General features: G+C 40.7%; 1 protein-coding gene across 4 annotated transcripts in view; it reads left to right on the forward strand.

The window, feature by feature from the left end:
• Positions 1 to 22,434, forward strand: part of IGSF5 (immunoglobulin superfamily member 5) — a 61,453-nt gene that overhangs the window by 12,567 nt on the left and 26,452 nt on the right. For 3 of the 4 annotated variants that reach the window (XM_006158165.3, XM_006158166.3, XM_006158167.3), the window contains exons 3-4: positions 5,490 to 5,807; positions 12,252 to 12,551. In XM_006158165.3, the coding sequence (XP_006158227.1) occupies positions 5,490 to 5,807; positions 12,252 to 12,551 (618 nt within the window). The remainder of the gene's footprint in view (positions 1 to 5,489; positions 5,808 to 12,251; positions 12,552 to 22,434) is intronic. The other variant, XM_006158168.3, reaches the window with a different exon arrangement.

The following is a 22,434-nucleotide window of genomic DNA, read 5'->3' on the forward strand; positions in this document are numbered from 1 at the left end:
CCCGTCCCATCCAGCGCCGGAGAGGCCATTCGGCGTGCGGCTGCACGGGGCATAAGCCCCGGCCACAGGGCCCCCGGAGGGGGGCCAGCCGTTCGGCACGCGGCTGCGCAGGGGCGTGAGCCCCCGGCCACGGAGCATTATGTCTTCTTGAAAAATTAGCCCGTTTACTACTATATAATGCCCTTCTTTGTCTCTTCTTATAGTTTTTTATCTTAAATCCTACTTTGTCTGAAATCAGTATCATCACTCCAGCCTTTTTTTAATTTCCGTTTGCATGGAATACATTTTTCCAGCAACATTTTTCCATTTTTTTTTTGTTGTTTGTTTAATACATTCAACCAGTCTGTGTCTTGATTGGAGAATTTAATCCATTAACATTCAATGTTATTATCAATATTTCTGGACATGTTCCTATCATTGAGTCATTTTCTTGGTTGTTTTTGTTCTCTTGTATCTGACTGTCTGACTTTGGTTTTCCTGGTATAGTACTCCCTTCAGAAATTCTTGAAGAGCTGGTCTGGAGTTGGTTTCAGGTTTTATTTATCTGAGAATGTTTTTATCTTTTTTTTTTTTTTCCCTCATATGAAGGATAATCTTGCTGGGTATAGTAATCTTGGTTGAAATTGTTTTTCATGTAACAATTTGACTATATTTCCTCATTCTTTCCTTGCCTGCATTGTTTCTGAGAGGTCTGATATTAACCTTATGTAAGTAATTTGATGTTTCTCTCTTGGCAATTTTAATATCTTGCCGTTGTCTGTGGTTTTTGCCAATCTGACTGTGATGGTCCTTGGAGGAGATCTTCTTGGGTTGATTCTATTTAAGGTCATTTGTATTTCTTGGGTCTGGATATTTAAATGTCTCTCTAGGTTTAGAAGGTTTTCTTCCAGGATTTCATGGAATAAATTATCCATGCCCTTATTACTTTCTTCACCTTTTGGGATACCAGTTATCTAGATGTTTTGGTGCTTAATGTCATCTAGTATTTCTTGTATATTGTCCTCATTTTTCTTGGTTGTTTTCTGTCTTTTATTGATAATTTTTTTTAGGTCAGAGGTTTTGTCTTCTACCTTTGTGATTTTTATACTTTCAAGGGAGGTTTTACTATCACAGTCTTCATATCTAACAATTCCTTTTGATTCTTTTTATGGTGTCTATTTCTTCTTTCAAATCGTGAAACGACTTCCTCATCTCCTGGAGCTCATCATCTCTTTTCTATTCCATCTCATTTAGTTTTGACACTATAAATATTCTCAATTTTTTATCTGACTTTTCAAGAGTTCCATTGTGTTGTCCATGAATGATGAGGAACTGATATTTTCCTTTGGAGAAGAGACATTTTATTGGTTGCTCATATTTCGTGTGCCTCTGTGGTGGTTTCTAGTTATCTGGTGATATATACATTCCATCCAAATTCTTTGAGTTAATTCTGAGCATTAAAAGGCATGCAGCAGCAGGTGATTGGCAATCTCTCTGCTACTCTACCTCCCTGATGCTCACCAGCAACCTACTCTGTTGTCACTGATCTTCGATGATTCAAAGTCTTCTCTGTTTCTAGAGAACAAGTGTGTCCAAGACTGAGCTACTGAGCTTTAATTCAGGAACAGAGTGCTTCAGAAAACACTGACGTTTTAGAATTCAGAGGTGTGTGGCCACAGTCTCTTTCAGCTCAGTCTCTCTGCATTGGAATGGATGTCTGTATAGTGCAGGGAGGGGCAAAAGGTCTTCAAAGTCCCAAGGAACACACCTGAGAGTTCAAAAGAGAGTAGGGGAGGGGATAAGCCACAGTTCTTTGCTGCATAGCCTCCAACCACAAGCGGCCTGCCGTGCGTATGGCAAGGCCCTCCGCTGTAATGGATGTCTACCTAGTCTTTATTACAAATGATGGGAATGTTTCAAATATTCTGGGGTGTTGAATTGGGAGGTGGGGGAGGCATACCCCATCAGATTTGTGTTTTGGGATGATTCCTCTGGCTGTGGCATAGGGAGCAGTTTTGGGTGGTGCTGGTGGCATAGCAGTGGTGCTGGCTTCCCCTCTCACAATCTGTAGGACTCGGTGGTCAGCTGAGACCCACCCAGGCACCTTTCCTTGATTTTTAGCTTCTTTCTGTGGATTTCAATACCTGGTGTGTTTTCATTCTCATATTCTCCTTCCAAAGCTGCATCTCCAGGGCCATTCACTTCATCTGCTCTCTACTTCATTTTCCTTACTCCTTTCTGATTTTAGTCCCCATATTCAGCCCTGTTTTTCCATTCATACAAATCTTAAGTAAGAGATGAGAGAAGGGACAGTGTCTACAGACATAGCAAGGGAAGATGGAGAAGAGGTGAATGGAAAAAGAAAGGAGGGGGATGGTGGAGACCCTCATGTCCCCAATGACTGGGAAATGATAAAACATCCATCACAGAAGGATGACACTTGCATTTAAGATCAGTTTGCAGAGGACAACTGTATAAGTAGATTTAAATTTTGCAGATTTTAGGATGGAGTGAGCAGACAGAAGGGGATCTTTTCTGTCTTGCAGGTAGCCAGTCATGTGCTTAGAGATGCTGGTCAAGAAGGAGAGAAGCTAAGAAGCAGGGCTGGAGATGCGTGAAACTGGGTAGAGCTGGCATGCACTAGAGTGGTCCAAGTGGATGAACTTTTATTTTTTTAAATAATTTTATTTCTTATTATTATTTAAATGTTCAAAATTTAATTTACTAAAGCAATTAATAAAATATTGGGAAAATTGTATATATATATATGTATATATATGATGAACTTTTAAAAGAGAATCATGAAGACAGCAGAGACCGGATCTGGTGTCCAGTGACAACCATCGTTGGTGGCCATAGGGAGTTTCCTGGGCAGGGGAGAAACTGACCTTCCCCAGCACTCTGTGCTTCTTTGCTCCATAAAGTAACAGGGAGAGCAAAGGGTAGAGGATTGTGTGTTCAGATAGGTGACTGATTAAAGCGGTATTTACAGTTTCTCATATCTGTTCTGTGTGGGGCAGTGTTGCTTACACCACTGCTGATAAGATACCGATACATACAGAATAGATAGCAGGACCTCACAGTACCAGAAATACAGCTTCTGAGTCACATAGGCATAGCTGGAGAGATCTACTTATGGTTCTAGCAAAGGCAGCAGCCAATGTCATCAGGAAAGCTTGGTGCTCAGCGTTTGGCCTCCTGCTTAACTTAAAGGTCTGGTCAAACCCAAGGAGTTTCCAGTTGATATCCTTTCCACTGCCTCTCCATCTCCCACCTGCTCATCTACAGAGGAGGGCAGGTGTCTTCATGGGTTTGTGAATCCTCTCTCATACATGTCCTCTATGGACTGTTTAAAGAATTGAGTGAAATAGCCTTGACACCTGGCACAGGCTGTGAGGGGGTTGTGGTTTCAGGTATTTGCTTATTCTGCTCAAGTCATCTAGGCTGGTTGTTTCAGAGCAAACTGGTCTCAGCACGCTGCCTTCAAGGCTCTGTCCGTTTGATACATTGCACAAGGCAAGAGAGGGGACTTCACATTGTTATCCCAGAACAGAAATGTGGCAAGGCTCGTTCCTTTCTCCTTGGGATGTAACTTGGCTATTTCTTATCTTTTTTCCCTCTTGGAGTACAATTTGAGATTTGTGAAAAGGGCCAAGTTGGCACGGTGGCTGTGGCTCTCCTGGGTAGTCATGTTGGACTTCTCTTCCTGAGATTTCTTTTAAATTAAACTTCACTTTTAAAATTTCTATTATTATTATTTTTTAAGGTCTTTGTCATAGGGCTGGTGGGAGACAGAAGATAGAGAGAGGGAAAGTGAGAAATCATCCCCTGGGGGGATGGCCATGCTGAAATCCCTTCTCCTTCATTCTCCTTGTGGGATTTTGTGCATGCACGCACATGTGACCAGCAAGATTTTCAATTGTCTGGGTCCAGAATTTTAGAAGCAATCAGCTAGATGGGAGTCCAGTACCTTAACCACTATACCACCTACTGGCCCCTAAGTTTTACTTTTATTTTTAATTGTCAGAGGGGGCATGCACTCGCCAGAGAGATAGAGAGAAAAATCCCCTATAGTGGGATATGGTCACACTGCAATCCCTTCTACATTTCTCTATCCTGTTGGGATTTTGAGCATACATGCACATGTGCATGACATGTTTTTCAAGCTGCCAGAACCAGGATTCAAACTATAGTCAGTCATGTGGGACCTGCTTCTGTTGGACCTAGCCTGTGCATTAGTTTGCTCACCCCTACCCCACCTGTGTGTTCCTGCAGGAAGTGATTCTGTTCACACAGTGCATTCTGGGCACTCATGTAAAATGTGCCCCTCAGTATGGTTCCTCCTTGAAACCTTCAGGACCATAATGAGATTCTTTAGAACTTGCCTTACCAGTTGACTTATAAGGGCAGAAGAAAAGAGGGAGCTGAGGTTATCTGGGAACACTGAGTGTATATGGCAGGCTACCTGTCAACCTACAGGGAGGTAACTGGAATGCATTGGAGTCTGATGGATTTTGCAGGCATAACCAAGGAGGAACCAAGGTGTGTGGTCTGCCTGGGGTCTTCTTATTTTATTTTATTTTTTTCAGATTTGCCAAAAGGTTTGTGTGGTTGTTGGAGAGAGACATAGAGTGAGAGAGAGAAAGTGAGAAATCACCCCCACTCCCAGGGGGGATAGCCACACCACACTCCCTTCTCCTCCATGCTGCTCTCTGGATTTTGGACATGCATACACATACTATCATACTTCTCAAGCTGCAGATCTGGGACTAGAACCCCCAAGTGGACCATATGGGATCTAGTCACATTAACATCCATGCCACTGGCTGGCCCCACAGAGATCTTCCTGCTAGAAACTCTGAGTGGCATCAGACTGACAAAGGGCATGGAAGTTCAAGTAGGAAGTCTGAATTTGAGTTTCAGCCCCCCAGCTGTGACTGTAAGACCTGGCATATCACTACTTGACAGGATTGGTTCCCCATGAAAGCTCTGTCCCAAGGGAGGATCTATTCTAGGCCTCTCTCCCAGCTGCTGGTGCCCTCATTGTCATTTCCTGTTTTGTAGCCGCATCATTCCTTTCTGCCTCCATGTTCACAGGGTGCTGTTCTCTGTATGCTTTTGTGCCTCCTATCTTCCTCTGCTGTTTTCTTATAGAAGCATTGTATTTAGAGTCCACCATTAATCCTTAACTAATTACACTTGCAAAGATCCTACTTTCAAAGGTCACAAACTCGGGACATGGTAGACATGAACTTTGGGGACACTATTCAGCCCAGTACAACCATAAGCAAGGAGTGTAGAGTGGAACAGAGGGCAGGACAGTGGCTTTGCATCCAGCAGAAGCTCCTGCTTTACTGGGGAAGACCTGTGTTAGGATCAGAAAGACATATATTCTGAGTCATTGGATGGACACTAAGGGGTCACAGCTGGTACATACCAAAGGGTTAAACTGTGCAGTTGATTTATGTGGATTAATTTATTTACTTTTTTGAAAATGGTTTGTTGTCTAGCTTTTGGATCCAGTTATCAAATCATAGAAGGTCCCAAGAATGCGACAGTCCTGGTGGGCTCAGAGGCTCGCTTCAACTGCACCGTCTCTCAGGGCTGGAAGCTCATCATGTGGGCTCTCAATGGCACAGTGGTTGTGAGCATCACACCCAATGGGCCCATCATCACCAATGACCACTTTACCTCTGAGAGTTATGAAGAGGGCGGTAACTTCATCTCTGAGATGATAATCCATGACGTGCAATTCAATGATTCCGGGCAAATCAAATGCAGCCTCCAGAACAGTGACCAAGGTGGATTTGCTTTCCTTTCAGTCCAAGGTGAGTATGCAGGCTTCTCCAAAACACAGTGTCTGGAGTCCATTGGGTTAGACGTCAGAGGGTGGAAGGGGCCTTCTGGAGTACATGCTGACGTGTGTGGTCTATCTTCAGCTGGGGTATGCTTACGATTATTCTAAACTGACCAATGTTCCATTGTTTGTTGTCACCCCTTCATCCCTCCTTCCCCATTTCCCTTTTTGCTTTCTATTCTCCTTCCCTTCCTTTCTTCTTTCATGTATAGTCTAGCCTTCAGTTGGCAATCTGTTTAGAATGATTCTGAGCCACCTGGTGTTTGTTTCATTGCTTGTTTTTTTTCTCTCCTCCCTTCCTCACTTACTCCCTTTTTTCCTTCCTTTCCTTCTGCCTCTTTCCTTCTCTTTCCATCTTTCCTTTTCTTTCTTGTTAAGTCCCTTAGAGACAGATTTTATCACTTTCCCATGGAATGTATTTCTGTATCTGATAACTATTTTGGATAAATATCCTGGAATTCTTTTGCAATGAACCCAAGTGGCAGTCACTTAAATTATTTTTTAAAAAAATTTTATTAATTTTCAAAAATTTACACTTTATCTCTGTATACTTTCATAGCATACAAAATTTTTTTCCAGCATGTATACAGAGTATATCAGTCAAGCCAAAGATATTATCATATGCATTATCATAAACAGACACCTTTTCATTTTTGTGTCTGTTAAATGCTTCACTTTTTCTTCTATTTCACTATTATCCCCTCCTCCCATATTATACAAAGTGGGTGAATATAGATGATTTGATGTTAAATGAAGCAAGCCAGACTATGAAAGGCAGGCATTGTATGTCCGCCCTTAATATATACTGAATGTCTGTATCCTATGGAAGAAATGGGAAGATTGGAGGGTAAAATGGCAGGGAGGGCAACTGTGGATGCTAGAGACCATATAGGAGGAGGTGGGTAGTTGCAGTCACTTTTGTTTAATTTAGAGGTAGCGGGTAGTCATTGCCCTTTATCTAGATTTCATGCCCATGGGGTCTTCAAAAATTTCATAGAAAATGACTATAATGAAAAAAAACATGCTTGGATTTAAAATTCTATTTGCATGGAAATAAACTTGTACTTTAATTCCATCTGTTCCATTAATTTTTTGAAGTCCCTTCAAACTCGACTATATTTCTTCACTTACATCATTTATAGCTTTGAAACACGCTTTAACTTTTTCCTCTTCTAAGCTGGATTTCCTCCAATCTATTTTTCTATCATTCTCCCACCTATGGTGGTTACTGTAGTCAAAGGCTTGTGCTCACCAAATATATCAAGTGTTTGAGAGAAAAGAGAGTGGTAAACAAAACTGGAATAATAGCTTTTTAAAAATTTTAAAGGTAATTTTAAGGTGCTAATATCATGGTACATAATGAAAAAAGTAAAAGATGCATGCTTTATAAGGATTTGGAATATTCTTATCCAAATTTAGTCACTTTGCATTCTTTAATCACTTTGCATCTAAAAAGTCTATTTTTAGATGCATTAGAACTAGCAGAGCTCCTGATTTCTATGGCAGCATTTCTTATAAGAGGCCATATTTTGTCTTTGAAATTATTTCTTCTACTCATTTATTTTTTTGTCCAGGAGAAATTCCCAAAGATTGATGTTGCTATTGAATCAGACTTGATACCATTGTGTGGAGAGACATTTCTATTTGCATCTCGGAAAATGCTTTTCTTCTTTGAAATTTACCTAAATTAGCATTTAAAAAAATCTTTGTATGTCTTTAATTTTGGGTGGCTTAATGATATTTTCTAAATAGGTCATTTTGTAAGGCTACTTTGGACTATTGGCCTAGTTTGCATGACCAGATCATAATTTGCAGTATAAGAGAAATAACACAGGAAAAGGAATCAAAGATATGAATTCTTAGTTGTCTCCTGGCATGATCCCTAAAATAGCTTAATTTCTTCATCTTTAAAATGGAGGTAATCTTTCCATGTTCACTTCACATGTTTTCTGTAAGGCTCAAATGAAAAAATGACTAAGGATGATCTGAAGATTTCAGGGTCCTGTCCAGTTCAATTGCCTGCACCTTCAGATGGGGAGTTCACATGATCTGTTGGTTTGTGGTGCAGAGCTGGGAGCCTGGCTGCCCAGGTTCATGTACCAGTTTTGTTATGGACAAACTGACTTTGCACACCTTACTCAAAGAATAGTTTCCTCAGAGAACAGTTGTGGCAAAAAATGAGTATGTCCATGTAGGCTTTATGATAGTGGCTGGCTCCCAGCAATTGCCATATGGTGATTTGCTTTTATTTACTGGGTTCACAGTAAAATCATGCTGTTGTGTTAGGTATTCACACAAGTGACTCAAAGATGAATAGAATAAGACATGATTCCTGCTCTTAAGAATCTTACAGAAAAAGTGGATAATGGAAGTTACACAAATAATAGTGGTACAATGCAGATGCTGACAAGAGCCATGGGAGGGACACAAACTCAGCTTCAAATTGGGAAGGGAGATAACAGGATCGGCCAGGCCTTCAGAGAGAACTCCACGGACAAGGTGTCATTCAAGGTATGCATTCTAGGTCTGAAGATGATAGGTGAGATAGGGAAGCAAGTTGAGGAGGGGAGTGCTCCTGGATCAGGGAATAGGACCAGGACATTACTCACATTGCTATCATATGGCACATGAAATTCATAAACCTACGTGGTTTTGTACCATCTTTTCCCCAAATTACAAATGGACAAATTTGTCCGAATACTCTTAACCTGTATTTAAAAAGATATATTGTTATTTATTGTAGTTACTGGTTTTATTATTTTTATTTAAAATATTTTTAAAGAATTATTTTATTGAACTTTATTTATTTATTTATCCATTTATTTATTTATTTTTTAAAATTTGATCAGAGAGGGACAGAGAGAGAGAAAGTGAGAAAGCAAGCCACCAGGCCTGGGACTTGAACTGCAGTTGGCCATGTGGGAGTCTAGCATCCATAACCACCATGCCACTTGCTGGCTGGCCCCAGTAGTTTTCTAGTTTAATACAGATGGAAGAACAAGCATCTAGGGAAGTTAAAGACTTCTCCAAGATTGTGCAGAAGGAATCCATAGAGCTGGGGCAGGCAGGACTTGATCATTTTAGTCTTTTGTTTTGTTTTGTTTTTGGTTTGATGGTGCTTTGTTCTCAGAAGAACAAATATTCTCTGAGCAATAGATTCTTCCTTAAGGAAAGAAATTTGTAAAAAGAGAAAATCCCTATAAATTATCCAATGATTATTTTTATTTCTTTTTTCCCATGCCATGTATCAATATGAAAAATAAATATAGCTGACATAACTTCAATTGAATCACTCAAAATATATGTCAATGACTAGAAAGTCACCACTTCTTTTTTTTGAGGTTTTTAGTTTCCATGTTTTTATGTATTTTCTTTTTAATTATATATGTATTTTTATACATTCAATCACTGTATATCATTATAGCATTTAAAATGAGTTTTCTAAGCATAAATACATTGCATATTAGTTCAGTTATTTTCATACACATTATCAACGACAGATAGTGTTTCATTTTTGTGGAAAGTCACCACTTTTGTATAAAATGTTTATGCTACTGGATAACCTTCATGAAAGCCAATAGGGAAAAGTTGAGTCCCCACCTGTGTATGGAGGAAATGCTTCAGCTTGCTCTGTTGGTCCACTGACTGCCCAACCCACAGGTTTAACCACATACCACGACTACATCTCATGTCGAGGGCCACCAGGACTTGAGTTCCAGAACTTCTATTATTTTTTTAGAGAAATTTTTGCTATAGGGCATGTGCACTTACCAGAGAGACATAAAGAGACAGAGAGACATAAAGAGACAGAGAGACAGAAAGATAGAAATCACTCCCCAGGGGGAAATGGCCACTTTGCAATCCCTTTTCCTCCATTCTCCTCAAGGCATTTTGGGCATGTATGCACATGTGCCTGGCATACTTTTCAAGCTGCCAGATGTGGGACTCAAACCGCAGTCAATCATGTGGGAGGCCAGTGATGTAACCACTACACCATCTGTTTGTCTCCAGATTTTCTGTTTATAACTGAGATCATACCATTTTCCCAACTTTTTTTTTTTTTTTTTTGAGAGGTTTTTGCTATAGGGTGTGTGTGCTCGCCAGAGAGACAGAGAGACAGAAAGCGAGAAATCACCCCCTGGGGGGATGGCCACGCTGTAATCCCTTCTCCTCCATTCTCCTCTCGGGATCTTGGGCACGCATGCACACATGCCTGGCGTGAGTTTAAGCCACTGGGTCTGGGACTTGAACCGCAGTCAACTACATGGGAGTCCAGCGACATAGCCATTATGCTAACTGCTGGTCCCACCATTTTCCCAACTTTTCTGTCTTCTTGAACCATTTCTCCAACAAACATAACTGAACAATAAAACAAGCCAAGAAACCCCCAAAACCAAAAAAAAAAATCCCCCCAAATCCCAAAACAAAACAAAACAAAAACAAAGAAAACCCCAAAAGTGAAACCCTTTAGGTTTAAGGGACAAATCCTTTCTCTACTTTTACATCTACAGTAATCTTTGAATTAGCAATGGCGCCTTACTTACTGCAAGAGAATATTCAGGAAAGAAATAATTGAAAACTTAACATTTTAGAGTGAAAAAATTTTTCAGAGTTGACCTGGTTCAGTGTAGTTTGGGGTCTCCAGAGCATATCTGGAGATCCTTTCACAGCTATCTGTGAGGTCATGACTGTTTTCATAATAATACTAAGATGATAGCTGTCATTTTCCCTCTCATGCTTATGAGTACACAGAGGAAATTTCCACTATATATTGGGAAGATTTGCATAACTCAGCAGACCAGCATTTTCTAAGTTATCATGATTTTGTATTACTTTGTATAATAAATACAAAATCATGCCAGGGCGAAAGGTCCATTCGAAGTGCTAGGTAGCACAATCGATTTTAATGTAATCGAGAACAAAAGTTCCTGGATATAGTTTCAGATTCACAGTGCAACTAACCTGTAAGAGACCATTAATTGTTGAGTTTTGGTTTAGTAACAAAGAATATGATGATCTGAAAAGGCTATTAAATACTTCTCACTGTTTCAACTGCAGATCTGTGTGAAGTTTTTTCTTTTCTTTTTTTTTTCCCCCATCCTTCAAACAAGGTAATATATTAGAACAGATTGAATGAAGAAGCAGATGTAGGAATCTAGTAAGACATTAAAGAGATTAGCATAGCTATAAAACACTCCTTTTATTTTTTGGGGGGCTTTAACAGTATGAGTTTTTAAAATAAAAATATGTTCATTTATATGAACATGTCATGGGTATTATTATTTTAAACTGATACCTTATAATATTTAATTTGAACTTCACATATGGTAGATATCAACAGATGCAATCCTCATGAATGAAAACTTTTGGAGTCCTCATTGTTATTGCAGAATGTACTGAGGCCAAAACACCTGAGAAATGATGATCTAGTCAAATGATCTATTTTAATAGGTGGGAAGCAGTGAACTCCAAAATTTCAGCAAGTTGCCCAAGATGGTTGCAATTCTCTGACTGAGCCAAGACTATGAACATATCTTTTGATTCCTAGTTCAGTGTTCTTTCTATTATGCAGCCAAGAGTTTTAGCATGATTCAATCAAAACATTTCAATGTATATGTATTTTGCTACAGCTGTGTCTTTACCAAGGCCAAATCCTCAGGCTATTTTAGTAATATTAACATAAACAAGCATTATTTTCATATGGGTTTACAGTATGGATGCTGGCATATTCAAGCAAGTTCTTAAAATTTAAACATACTTTATCTGAGTAAGCTATTCTGATACATAATTTCAGTTTTTAATTTTTGTAATTATATTAGATTTGATTTTGATTTAACTTGTAATAAGAAACATCTTTTAAGGCAATACCATATAAAGTTATGCTGAAAACCATGTGACCTCCAAAAGATATAAAGTGAACCTGATGGATCAACACTCCAGGAGAGACTTGCTTTCCTTTAGACTCTGGGCTGTGTTGTCTTTACATTGAAAAGAAAAGATTGTTTCCCTTTTTGCCTTTGCTGCCAGGACAGCCCAAGGTAATTTTGTAAGTCCACCTGAATAATTGCACAGCCTCCCATGGCATGTGTCTCTGCCTTCACTTCCCATGTGATTTTTTCTCTCCCATAACATACATCTCTAACTTAGCTTCTCATGTGATTTCTTCCCCTGATTCCTGATTTTTTAAAAAATTTTCTCTGTAGTGATATATTTTCTGTGAGAAACCTCATCTGAGAATCTGACAAGTCTAAAGAAGGACACAGATAAAACCTGAGTTAAGGTTCCTTAGTACAGACACAGCTTCATTGGGTGTTATGAAATGTGATTTGAAGCAAAAGTAAGCAAAGAAAAAAGTAAATTGAGAACTGAGAGGGACTGTCATTACTTCCAATTGTTTCTCTCCTTTCTTCTTTAGTTATGGGAGCATTGCGCATTCCTAATGATAGTCTCATAGTCATTGAGGATGAACCTTGTAATGTTTCTTGTCGAGCCTTGGGCTGGACCCCACTCCCAGATATGTCTTGGGAGATCAGTATCCCTGCAAGACACTGGAGCTATTTCTCCATTCCGGAGCCTGGTGATCTTCACAGTGCAGTGAGCATCCTGTCTATCACGCCACAGGGCAACGGGACTTTGACTTGTGTGGCTAACATGAAGAGTCTGGATGCCCACAGGTCTATAACTGTAAACCTTACTGTGGTTCAGCCTCCCCTGGGTAAGTGGAGACTTCTTGCTTTTTAGCAAATAAATGATAATTTATGCTCATATTTTAAATAACATGCTACTTCATCATCAATGCCTGGGAAAATCATAAGGTGACCTTGCTTTCAGGAAGGGATGGCGATGAAGGCAAATTACTTGTGCTGGTTTTCCTGTAATCTCATCTGCTTCTTAAATTCCATCTTAAATTTTTCTCCTTCTTCTAATTTCATATGAAAGCCATTTTAAATCCTGCCAATTATTAAACATAAAAGACCATCAAGTTTGGAGTCAAGTACTTGAATTGAATATTTTTATCTAGCTCTTACTCACTGCTGTTTCAGTTTGATCCCACCCTCAGGCCAATATGAAGCAAGTGCTGGTATTTGGGGAGGCTGTTCAGGTCCTCTAAGATTTCTTTTGGATTTTAGTGGAATTACAATGTGTCATTTTTTTATCCAACAAATTTATAGTGTATTTGAAGCTGTTCCATCTCTATATATTTTAAAACTTGACTAAGTGATGTAACCTTAAAGTTTAAATCTCCCCAAATAACTTATTATGGGGTCCTTGTCATACCAGAAGCTCTAACCACAGAGGGCCCACAGAGTCTGTTAAGCACTGACTCAGTCTGGATGGGGTGGAGTAGGGGAAGGCTGGAGATTTACTTTAACTCCTTCATTTTATAAGAGGGAAGGAGGCCTAGAAAAATGCTATGCCTTAATCTAGTCACACAGACGGATGGGGCAGAGCTGGTCCAAAAAGCTAAAAAGAGGTTTTCTCTTAGTCATAAGCTATTTCCATTATGAAAATATTTTTACTTGAGAACTTTCAAAGCTTGGAACAAAGGCACAGGCAAAGCAAAATAATAATAGCAGCAATAATAAATAGCATTTTATAGCACTTACCAAGTAGCAGGTACTGTTCTAAGTACTTTTTAATATTAACCAAATTAGCCCTCATGACAGCACCAAGAGTGGGTATTGTTATTATTCCTATTATAAGGCAAAGTGACAGTATTGTTTGGGTTCTGCCAACCTCTGTAGAGTAAGTACATGGCAGGAGCAGTCATGGCAATTTGTCACCAGAAGCTGCTCACCTGTCAGCTCCGCAGGCTGTGTGGCAGTCATTTGGAGGGTGCTTGAGTTTCCTGTGGCTGCTGTAGCCAAGTACCACGGACTGGAGGCTTAAATAACAGGAATTTATTGTCTCATATTTCTGGAGGCTGGAAGTTTTGGAATCATGGTCTTGGCAGGGCTGATTCCTCCTGAGGGCTGTGAAAGGAGATCTATTCTGTGCCTTTCTCCTCATTTCTGATGGTAGATGGCTGTCTTCGCTGTTCTTCAGCTTGTAGAAGCATCGACCCAATCACTGCCTTCATCTTTGCATGGTATTCTCTCTGTGCACATCTGTGTCCAAATTTTTCTCTCTCTCCCACTTTTTCATAAGGACTCCAGTGGAATTTGATTAGGGGCCCACTCTATCATAGTCAACCTATAATAGAAGATGTCTCTGAATCTATAAAAATCTATTTAGATCCTGTGACCAGCAGGTGGCATAATGGTTATTTTGCTGAATTCCCATGTAGTCTACTGTGGTTCAAGTCCCAGACTCGATGTCTTGAAACTCAAGCCAGGTGTGTGTGCCCAAAATTTCTAGAGGAGAATGGAGGAGATGGGATTGAAGCATGGCCATCCCCCCAGGGGTGTTTTATCACTTTCTATCTCTCTGATGAGCACACACACCCTAATAACATCAACAACAACATCGACAACAAAAATCTGTTCAGATCCTAACCTGCTGGAAGAGAGACAGAAAGCGAGAAATCACACCCCCCCCGGGGGGGGTGGCCATGCCACAATCCCTTCTCCTCCATTCTCCTCTCTGGATCTTAGGCACACATGCACACGACTGGAGGCTTAAATAACAGGAATTTATTGTCTCATATTTCTGGAGGCTGGAAGTTTTGGAATCATGGTCTTGGCAGGGCTGATTCCTCCTGAGGGCTGTGAAAGGAGATCTATTCTGTGCCTTTCTCCTCATTTCTGATGGTAGATGGCTGTCTTCGCTGTTCTTCAGCTTGTAGAAGCATCGACCCAATCACTGCCTTCATCTTTGCATGGTATTCTCTCTGTGCACATCTGTGTCCAAATTTTTCTCTCTCTCCCACTTTTTCATAAGGACTCCAGTGGAATTTGATTAGGGGCCCACTCTATCATAGTCAACCTATAATAGAAGATGTCTCTGAATCTATAAAAATCTATTTAGATCCTGTGACCAGCAGGTGGCATAATGGTTATTTTGCTGAATTCCCATGTAGTCTACTGTGGTTCAAGTCCCAGACTCGATGTCTTGAAACTCAAGCCAGGTGTGTGTGCCCAAAATTTCTAGAGGAGAATGGAGGAGATGGGATTGAAGCATGGCCATCCCCCCAGGGGTGTTTTATCACTTTCTATCTCTCTGATGAGCACACACACCCTAATAACATCAACAACAACATCGACAACAAAAATCTGTTCAGATCCTAACCTGCTGGAAGAGAGACAGAAAGCGAGAAATCACACCCCCCCCGGGGGGGGTGGCCATGCCACAATCCCTTCTCCTCCATTCTCCTCTCTGGATCTTAGGCACACATGCACACGTGCCCGGCGTGAATCTAAACCACCGGGTCTGAGACTCGAACCGTGGTTGACTACGTGGGAGTCCAGTGACATAGCCATTATGCTAACTGCTGGTCCTGAAATCTGAGATTTTATTTAAATTTCTTTGACTTTTAACTGTAAGCATTTAATGAAAATATTTTGTGACAGAAAAACCAGAATGAGCCTTGCACCACTTACTTGCCAAACCTCACTGCAAAGTCTCTCCTTGAAACATAGGCTCAAACTCAGACATTCCTAGGTCTGTGGAAACAGTTGAATGGTACTGCAGAGTCAACACACGTCTCCCACAGACATAACTCGAAGCCAATTTTTCTCAATTCCAAGAAACAAAATTGAAGTACTAGTGCCCTTCCTCTTTTCCTCTCTCTAGAAGTTTCTTGAATAATGAGAGCACTAGAGCCACTCACTCGTCATTTCTTCTGCTTATTTTTCATGGACACGTTTATGGGTTTGTTTCTGTGGTTACCCATGAGGCAGCTGCTCCAGGGATGCGTGGACCTGGTTTTGGGGAATATCAGGGTTTTCAGATGAGAATATAGAAATCTATGCTTCTTTGAATATGAATTGAGTCTAATTTATTTTAGCTCATTAAATTCAAGGAAAGTTAGCTATTCTTTACCGAGATTGTATATGAAGATGAAAGTAGGATTCAAACCTAGTTTGCTTTGCTTTCTCCAGCTTATTATTTGAACAATTAAAAACTGAGTTGTGGGTCAGATGGTAGCATAGAGATTAAGGTGCTGGATACCACATTGCCAACTTTGCAGTTTGAGTCCCAGACCCAGGCTTGAGAATCATATTGGGTGCGTTTGCTTGTGTGCCTGAAATCCCAAGAGCAGAGTGGAAGAGAAGAGATTGCAACATAGCCCTTTCCCAGGAGGTGATTTATCACTTTACCTCTCTCCCTCCCTGTCTCTCTCAGGTGAGCACACATCTACCATAGTAAAAACTAAAAAACAAACAAACACCCCCCCCCAAAAATGCACAAAAAATCAACACAAACAAAACCAAAAGCTTGAGTTGCAACAACAGAATACCCCTCACCTGGGTGCACCAAATGCTAACATTTGCCAACCTCTCTCTTTCTCTCTTAGCTTTTTTTCCTAGACTATTTGGAAGTTATTTGGAGACCATGTCATATTATCTCTGACACATCCCGAACATAACCCGACACAACCCAATATAGTTGGCAATACATAATTACATAAATGCAAGAGGACTTTTAAGAGTTCATGGAAAAATGGAATTAAAGCATGAATTTAGTTCAATGCAAACATTTTTGAAACCCGTGCACATTTTTTTCATAATATGCATTTTTTCTATGAACTTTTTGAAACCTTTTGTATAATATACCATCCATATTTAAATTTCTCAAATTGTCCTAATAATGTCCTTTGTAGCTACCCTCCCCACCAAAAAACAATATCTAACCAAAAGCCAGGCATTGATTTGGCTGGCTGTCAGGTTTTCATCTCCTTTAATCTATAACAATACCTTCTTTTTTTTTTTTTTTTTGCCAACTTTTTGAAGGGTTCAGTCCATTTTTGTAAGATGCCCCTCAATTTGAATGTGTCTGAATTTTCTGGTATGCTTTGATTTAGGCTAAACATTTAGGCAAGATGTAAGTCATTTCATAGGAGAGCATAATGGCAATTTTCCCACCTTCAGTAATAAGTTTGATCATTTGGTTGAAGTGACATGTCCCATATATATTCACTGTACAGGTACCTTTCTGTCTTTACAATGAGAATGTTGTTTGTGGGCACTGGAAATATCCTGCTTGCCTTTTGTCTCCTCCCTGCTAACTTTTGTACTCATTGATAAGCTGTTACCTAAGTCAGTTATTTCTAAGAGGTTATAAAAAGCAATTTCCTGTTTCTGTCATCCTTTCTTTATTATGTAACTAGCATCTTTATGTAAAGATTCTTCCTTCTTTTCTTTTAGTTTTTCTCTTTTCTCTTTCAGGTTTAGTATGAACTTATTTTTGTTCAAGATATTCTACTTCATTCCTGTCATTATTCCTTTTCATACTCAGCTTGTTCCAGATTTGTCCAGTAGGAATTCTTTTTTTTTGGACAGGTTTTTGCTATAGGGTGCGTGTGCTCACCAGACAGACAGAGAGACAGAGAGATAGAAAGCGAGAAATCACCCCCCAGAGGGGATGGCCACGCTGCAATCCCTTCTCCTCCATACTCCTCTCGGGATCTTGGGCATGCACGCACATGAGCCTGGCGTGAGTTTAAGCCACTGGGTCCAGGACTCGAACCGCAGTCCACTACGTGGGAGTCCAGCGACATAGCCATTACGCTAACTGCTGGTCCCCAGAAGGAATTCTTTAGTCTGGCTCTGGTGCCCTTTTGACTTGCTCTTGATCCTTTGTTTATTCATTTCTTCTTCTTCTGAGAGAGAGAAGTAGAAAGAGGTATCTCAACAGGATCGGCTCACTGTGATTCACCCCTAGCCTCAGCTGGCCAGGATCACGGGCACATGTATGCATAACATCGAGTATGTTCAGGAAGGTCCTGGATGTGAATCATGTGGGTCCAACTTTGCAGAGCATTAGGTTACTTCCCATGTGGGTCCAGCTTTGCAGACCACCAGTAGACCTTTATTAGTTTTTGAGCACATGGCCCACTGAGATGCTCAGATTCACTTTGAACTTCCTTGTCTTAGCCTGGAGTCAACTATTTCTCCAAGGAGTCAACCCAACTTGCTTTTAAGCTATTTAAATATGATAAAGTATGGTCTAGGCTTTGAAAGGGAAGATTAAAAAAAAAAACCCATTAGCACAAAATGGAATAAATTGACTGTTTAAACCACATCTTGAAAAAGGTAATAATGCAGCAAAGAGCTCTGGCCTGATTGATGGTACCCTATAGAAATGGATTATAGAGATTAGCTTGCCCACAAGTTTTTTCTTTTGCAGGGGAAGGATAAGGGAAGGGGCACTTAATTTCCCTTGATCAGGTTTATTTCAGCTGAATTCTTCTTAGATAGGACTAGTGCCTTAATTATGGCAGCTGGAGGCACGGGAGAAGGGAGAGAAATCCTCAGTGGGTGCCTTGCAATGAGTCTTACTTTATTGGACTCATTTGGAAAAGGGTAATTTGTTTCTAAATTATTCATCAGGACCCAGAGCAGCTGGCGGCAGGTTGCACATTGTGTGTTTTATGCAAGTTTTAGCAGCTGAAGACTTCATTACAGCCTTGGCTGGAAGAGCTGGTTGAGAAGCTGGTGAGCTGCAGGTGTTAAGTTGCACAGTCAGGGTTACAGGGGGCTGAGAGTTAACCAGGCTGTGCCTGTTCTGGCTTCTTCAAGAATCACACAAACTTCAGGGAACCACCAGTTGGTGTAATGGCTATGTCGCTGGACTCCCACGTAGTCGACCACGGTTCGAGTCCTGGACCCGGTGACTTAAAACTCACGCCGGGCGCGTGTGTGCGTGTGTACCCAAGATCTCGAGAGGAGAATGGAGGAGAAGGGATTGTGGTGTGACCATACCCCTGGGGGGTGATTTCTTGCTTTCTGTTTCTCTGTCTCTCTCTGTCTGTCTGGCGAGCGCACACGCCCTATAGCGAAAACCTCTCAAAAAAAAAAAAAGAATCACACAAACTTCAGTCGTGCAGACACTTGTGGGACACAGATAAGGTCTATTATCTGTTGACGAGGATGTATATGGTGGTCTCACCTGGGCTGGACTGAGGTGTATACCATGCTGGGTAAAGTCTCTTCACAATCTAATGATGTATAGTGATTGAATGTATGAATAATAATAAAAAAATAAATAAAATTTTTAGGCAGCCTAATAAAGTCAAGCCAGAAGTACTTATAGGTCAAGCATGAAGTATTTACAGGTTACAGGTCCAAAGGCTTCTTTAAGTAAAAGCATATTAAAGGGCTAATGCTTATGTTCAGATCTATTTTCTTGATTATGGAAGTAATGAGTCCTATTGCAGATGTACTTGACATTAGAAAGTGAAAGCCCCTTCATCTCCTTTGAGATAAGTACCATCAATGCCATTGTGCCTCTCTAGGTTTTGCCCTTTGTGTAGTTATTTGTGAATAGGTTGTGAAATGACCTAAATAAACTAATATTTCTAGGACACATGAGCACTTTGTAGAATGTATTATTTCTAGTTATAATTTTGTTTTGGGAGAAGTGGCCATTTCAGGGGCAGAGAAGAATGCTAGAATTGAAAGCCTTGCTGTTTGGTCTAATGGTATGACTTTGGGAAAGTTGCTAACCTTCAAGGCCCATTTTCTTGCCTGTAAAATGGGTGGGAAAAGAATAGAGCCGAAGTTCTGTCTTTTGCTGTGGGTCCAAGTCCCTGAAGGAATATGAAAACAGTTATTGCTCAGGCCTTGCCCTGGTGGTTAACTGGTCTTCGTGGAGCATGAGAATTGTGATTTTTAAAAAGTTCCCAAATTACTCAAATGGGCAGCCAGAATTGGGAAACACTATATGAGAAAATCTCTAAGGCCCTATCTTCCCATCCAGCCTCGTCAGATACTGCTATCCCTACCACACAACCAGAGTTCTGATTCTGGCTCACGCGCTCTCTAGCCTGTTTGGCTTTGGGCAAGTTATTTAAGCTCTCTGAGCCTCAGTTTTTTCTTCTATAAAACTGAGATGATAATAATGCCTGCCTTGTAGAGTTGTTGGCGAGAAGTATATAGGTTAAAATCCCTCAAGGACTTAGGACAATCCTTGTCCCAGAGCATAGAGAACAGAATGATCATCAAGTGTTGTACCACCTTTATCAGCATAAGCGTGTGTTTTGCATGTGGTGGTGACACTTTGTGGTAATATAGTTGGTTTCAGGAAGTGTTATGTACCCTTTTAAAACTGCACATCCCTTTGGGAGCATCTGGGAAATACAATTTTCCTTTTCTTCACAGGTGGGAAAAGGGCAATCTCAAAGCTGAGATTAAAGCACACAGTAATGTCAGTAATGTGGCCCCAACAGCACACAGTGGTTTGAAGGAGTATAGGGAGAAAGGCAAGCACTGTTGAACTTGGAGCTGATCCTCCCTAGTTGCCATCTGAGGGCTGCTCAGGTACCGACATAGCCATTACGCTAACTGCTGGTCCCCAGAAGGAATTCTTTAGTCTGGCTCTGGTGCCCTTTTGACTTGCTCTTGATCCTTTGTTTATTCATTTCTTCTTCTTCTGAGAGAGAGAAGTAGAAAGAGGTATCTCAACAGGATCGGCTCACTGTGATTCACCCCTAGCCTCAGCTGGCCAGGATCACGGGCACATGTATGCATAACATCGAGTATGTTCAGGAAGGTCCTGGATGTGAACCATGTGGGTCCAACTTTGCAGAGCATTAGGTTACTTCCCATGTGGGTCCAGCTTTGCAGACCACCAGTAGACCTTTATTAGTTTTTGAGCACATGGCCCACTGAGATGCTCAGATTCACTTTGAACTTCCTTGTCTTAGCCTGGAGTCAACTATTTCTCCAAGGAGTCAACCCAACTTGCTTTTAAGCTATTTAAATATGATAAAGTATGGTCTAGGCTTTGAAAGGGAAGATAAAAAAAAAAAACCCATTAGCACAAAATGGAATAAATTGACTGTTTAAACCACATCTTGAAAAAGGTAATAATGCAGCAAAGAGCTCTGGCCTGATTGATGGTACCCTATAGAAATGGATTATAGAGATTAGCTTGCCCACAAGTTTTTTCTTTTGCAGGGGAAGGATAAGGGAAGGGGCACTTAATTTCCCTTGATCAGGTTTATTTCAGCTGAATTCTTCTTAGATAGGACTAGTGCCTTAATTATGGCAGCTGGAGGCACGGGAGAAGGGAGAGAAATCCTCAGTGGGTGCCTTGCAATGAGTCTTACTTTATTGGACTCATTTGGAAAAGGGTAATTTGTTTCTAAATTATTCATCAGGACCCAGAGCAGCTGGCGGCAGGTTGCACATTGTGTGTTTTATGCAAGTTTTAGCAGCTGAAGACTTCATTACAGCCTTGGCTGGAAGAGCTGGTTGAGAAGCTGGTGAGCTGCAGGTGTTAAGTTGCACAGTCAGGGTTACAGGGGGCTGAGAGTTAACCAGGCTGTGCCTGTTCTGGCTTCTTCAAGAATCACACAAACTTCAGGGAACCACCAGTTGGTGTAATGGCTATGTCGCTGGACTCCCACGTAGTCGACCACGGTTCGAGTCCTGGACCCGGTGACTTAAAACTCACGCCGGGCGCGTGTGTGCGTGTGTACCCAAGATCTCGAGAGGAGAATGGAGGAGAAGGGATTGTGGTGTGACCATACCCCTGGGGGGTGATTTCTTGCTTTCTGTTTCTCTGTCTCTCTCTGTCTGTCTGGCGAGCGCACACGCCCTATAGCGAAAACCTCTCAAAAAAAAAAAAAGAATCACACAAACTTCAGTCGTGCAGACACTTGTGGGACACAGATAAGGTCTATTATCTGTTGACGAGGATGTATATGGTGGTCTCACCTGGGCTGGACTGAGGTGTATACCATGCTGGGTAAAGTCTCTTCACAATCTAATGATGTATAGTGATTGAATGTATGAATAATAATAAAAAAATAAATAAAATTTTTAGGCAGCCTAATAAAGTCAAGCCAGAAGTACTTATAGGTCAAGCATGAAGTATTTACAGGTTACAGGTCCAAAGGCTTCTTTAAGTAAAAGCATATTAAAGGGCTAATGCTTATGTTCAGATCTATTTTCTTGATTATGGAAGTAATGAGTCCTATTGCAGATGTACTTGACATTAGAAAGTGAAAGCCCCTTCATCTCCTTTGAGATAAGTACCATCAATGCCATTGTGCCTCTCTAGGTTTTGCCCTTTGTGTAGTTATTTGTGAATAGGTTGTGAAATGACCTAAATAAACTAATATTTCTAGGACACATGAGCACTTTGTAGAATGTATTATTTCTAGTTATAATTTTGTTTTGGGAGAAGTGGCCATTTCAGGGGCAGAGAAGAATGCTAGAATTGAAAGCCTTGCTGTTTGGTCTAATGGTATGACTTTGGGCAAGTTGCTAACCTTCAAGGCCCATTTTCTTGCCTGTAAAATGGGTGGGAAAAGAATAGAGCCGAAGTTCTGTCTTTTGCTGTGGGTCCAAGTCCCTGAAGGAATATGAAAACAGTTATTGCTCAGGCCTTGCCCTGGTGGTTAACTGGTCTTCGTGGAGCATGAGAATTGTGATTTTTAAAAAGTTCCCAAATTACTCAAATGGGCAGCCAGAATTGGGAAACACTATATG

Source organism: Tupaia chinensis, unplaced genomic scaffold (assembly GCF_000334495.1).
Source record: "Tupaia chinensis unplaced genomic scaffold, TupChi_1.0 Scaffold000574_1, whole genome shotgun sequence".
Classification (NCBI taxonomy): Eukaryota; Metazoa; Chordata; class Mammalia; order Scandentia; family Tupaiidae; genus Tupaia; species Tupaia belangeri.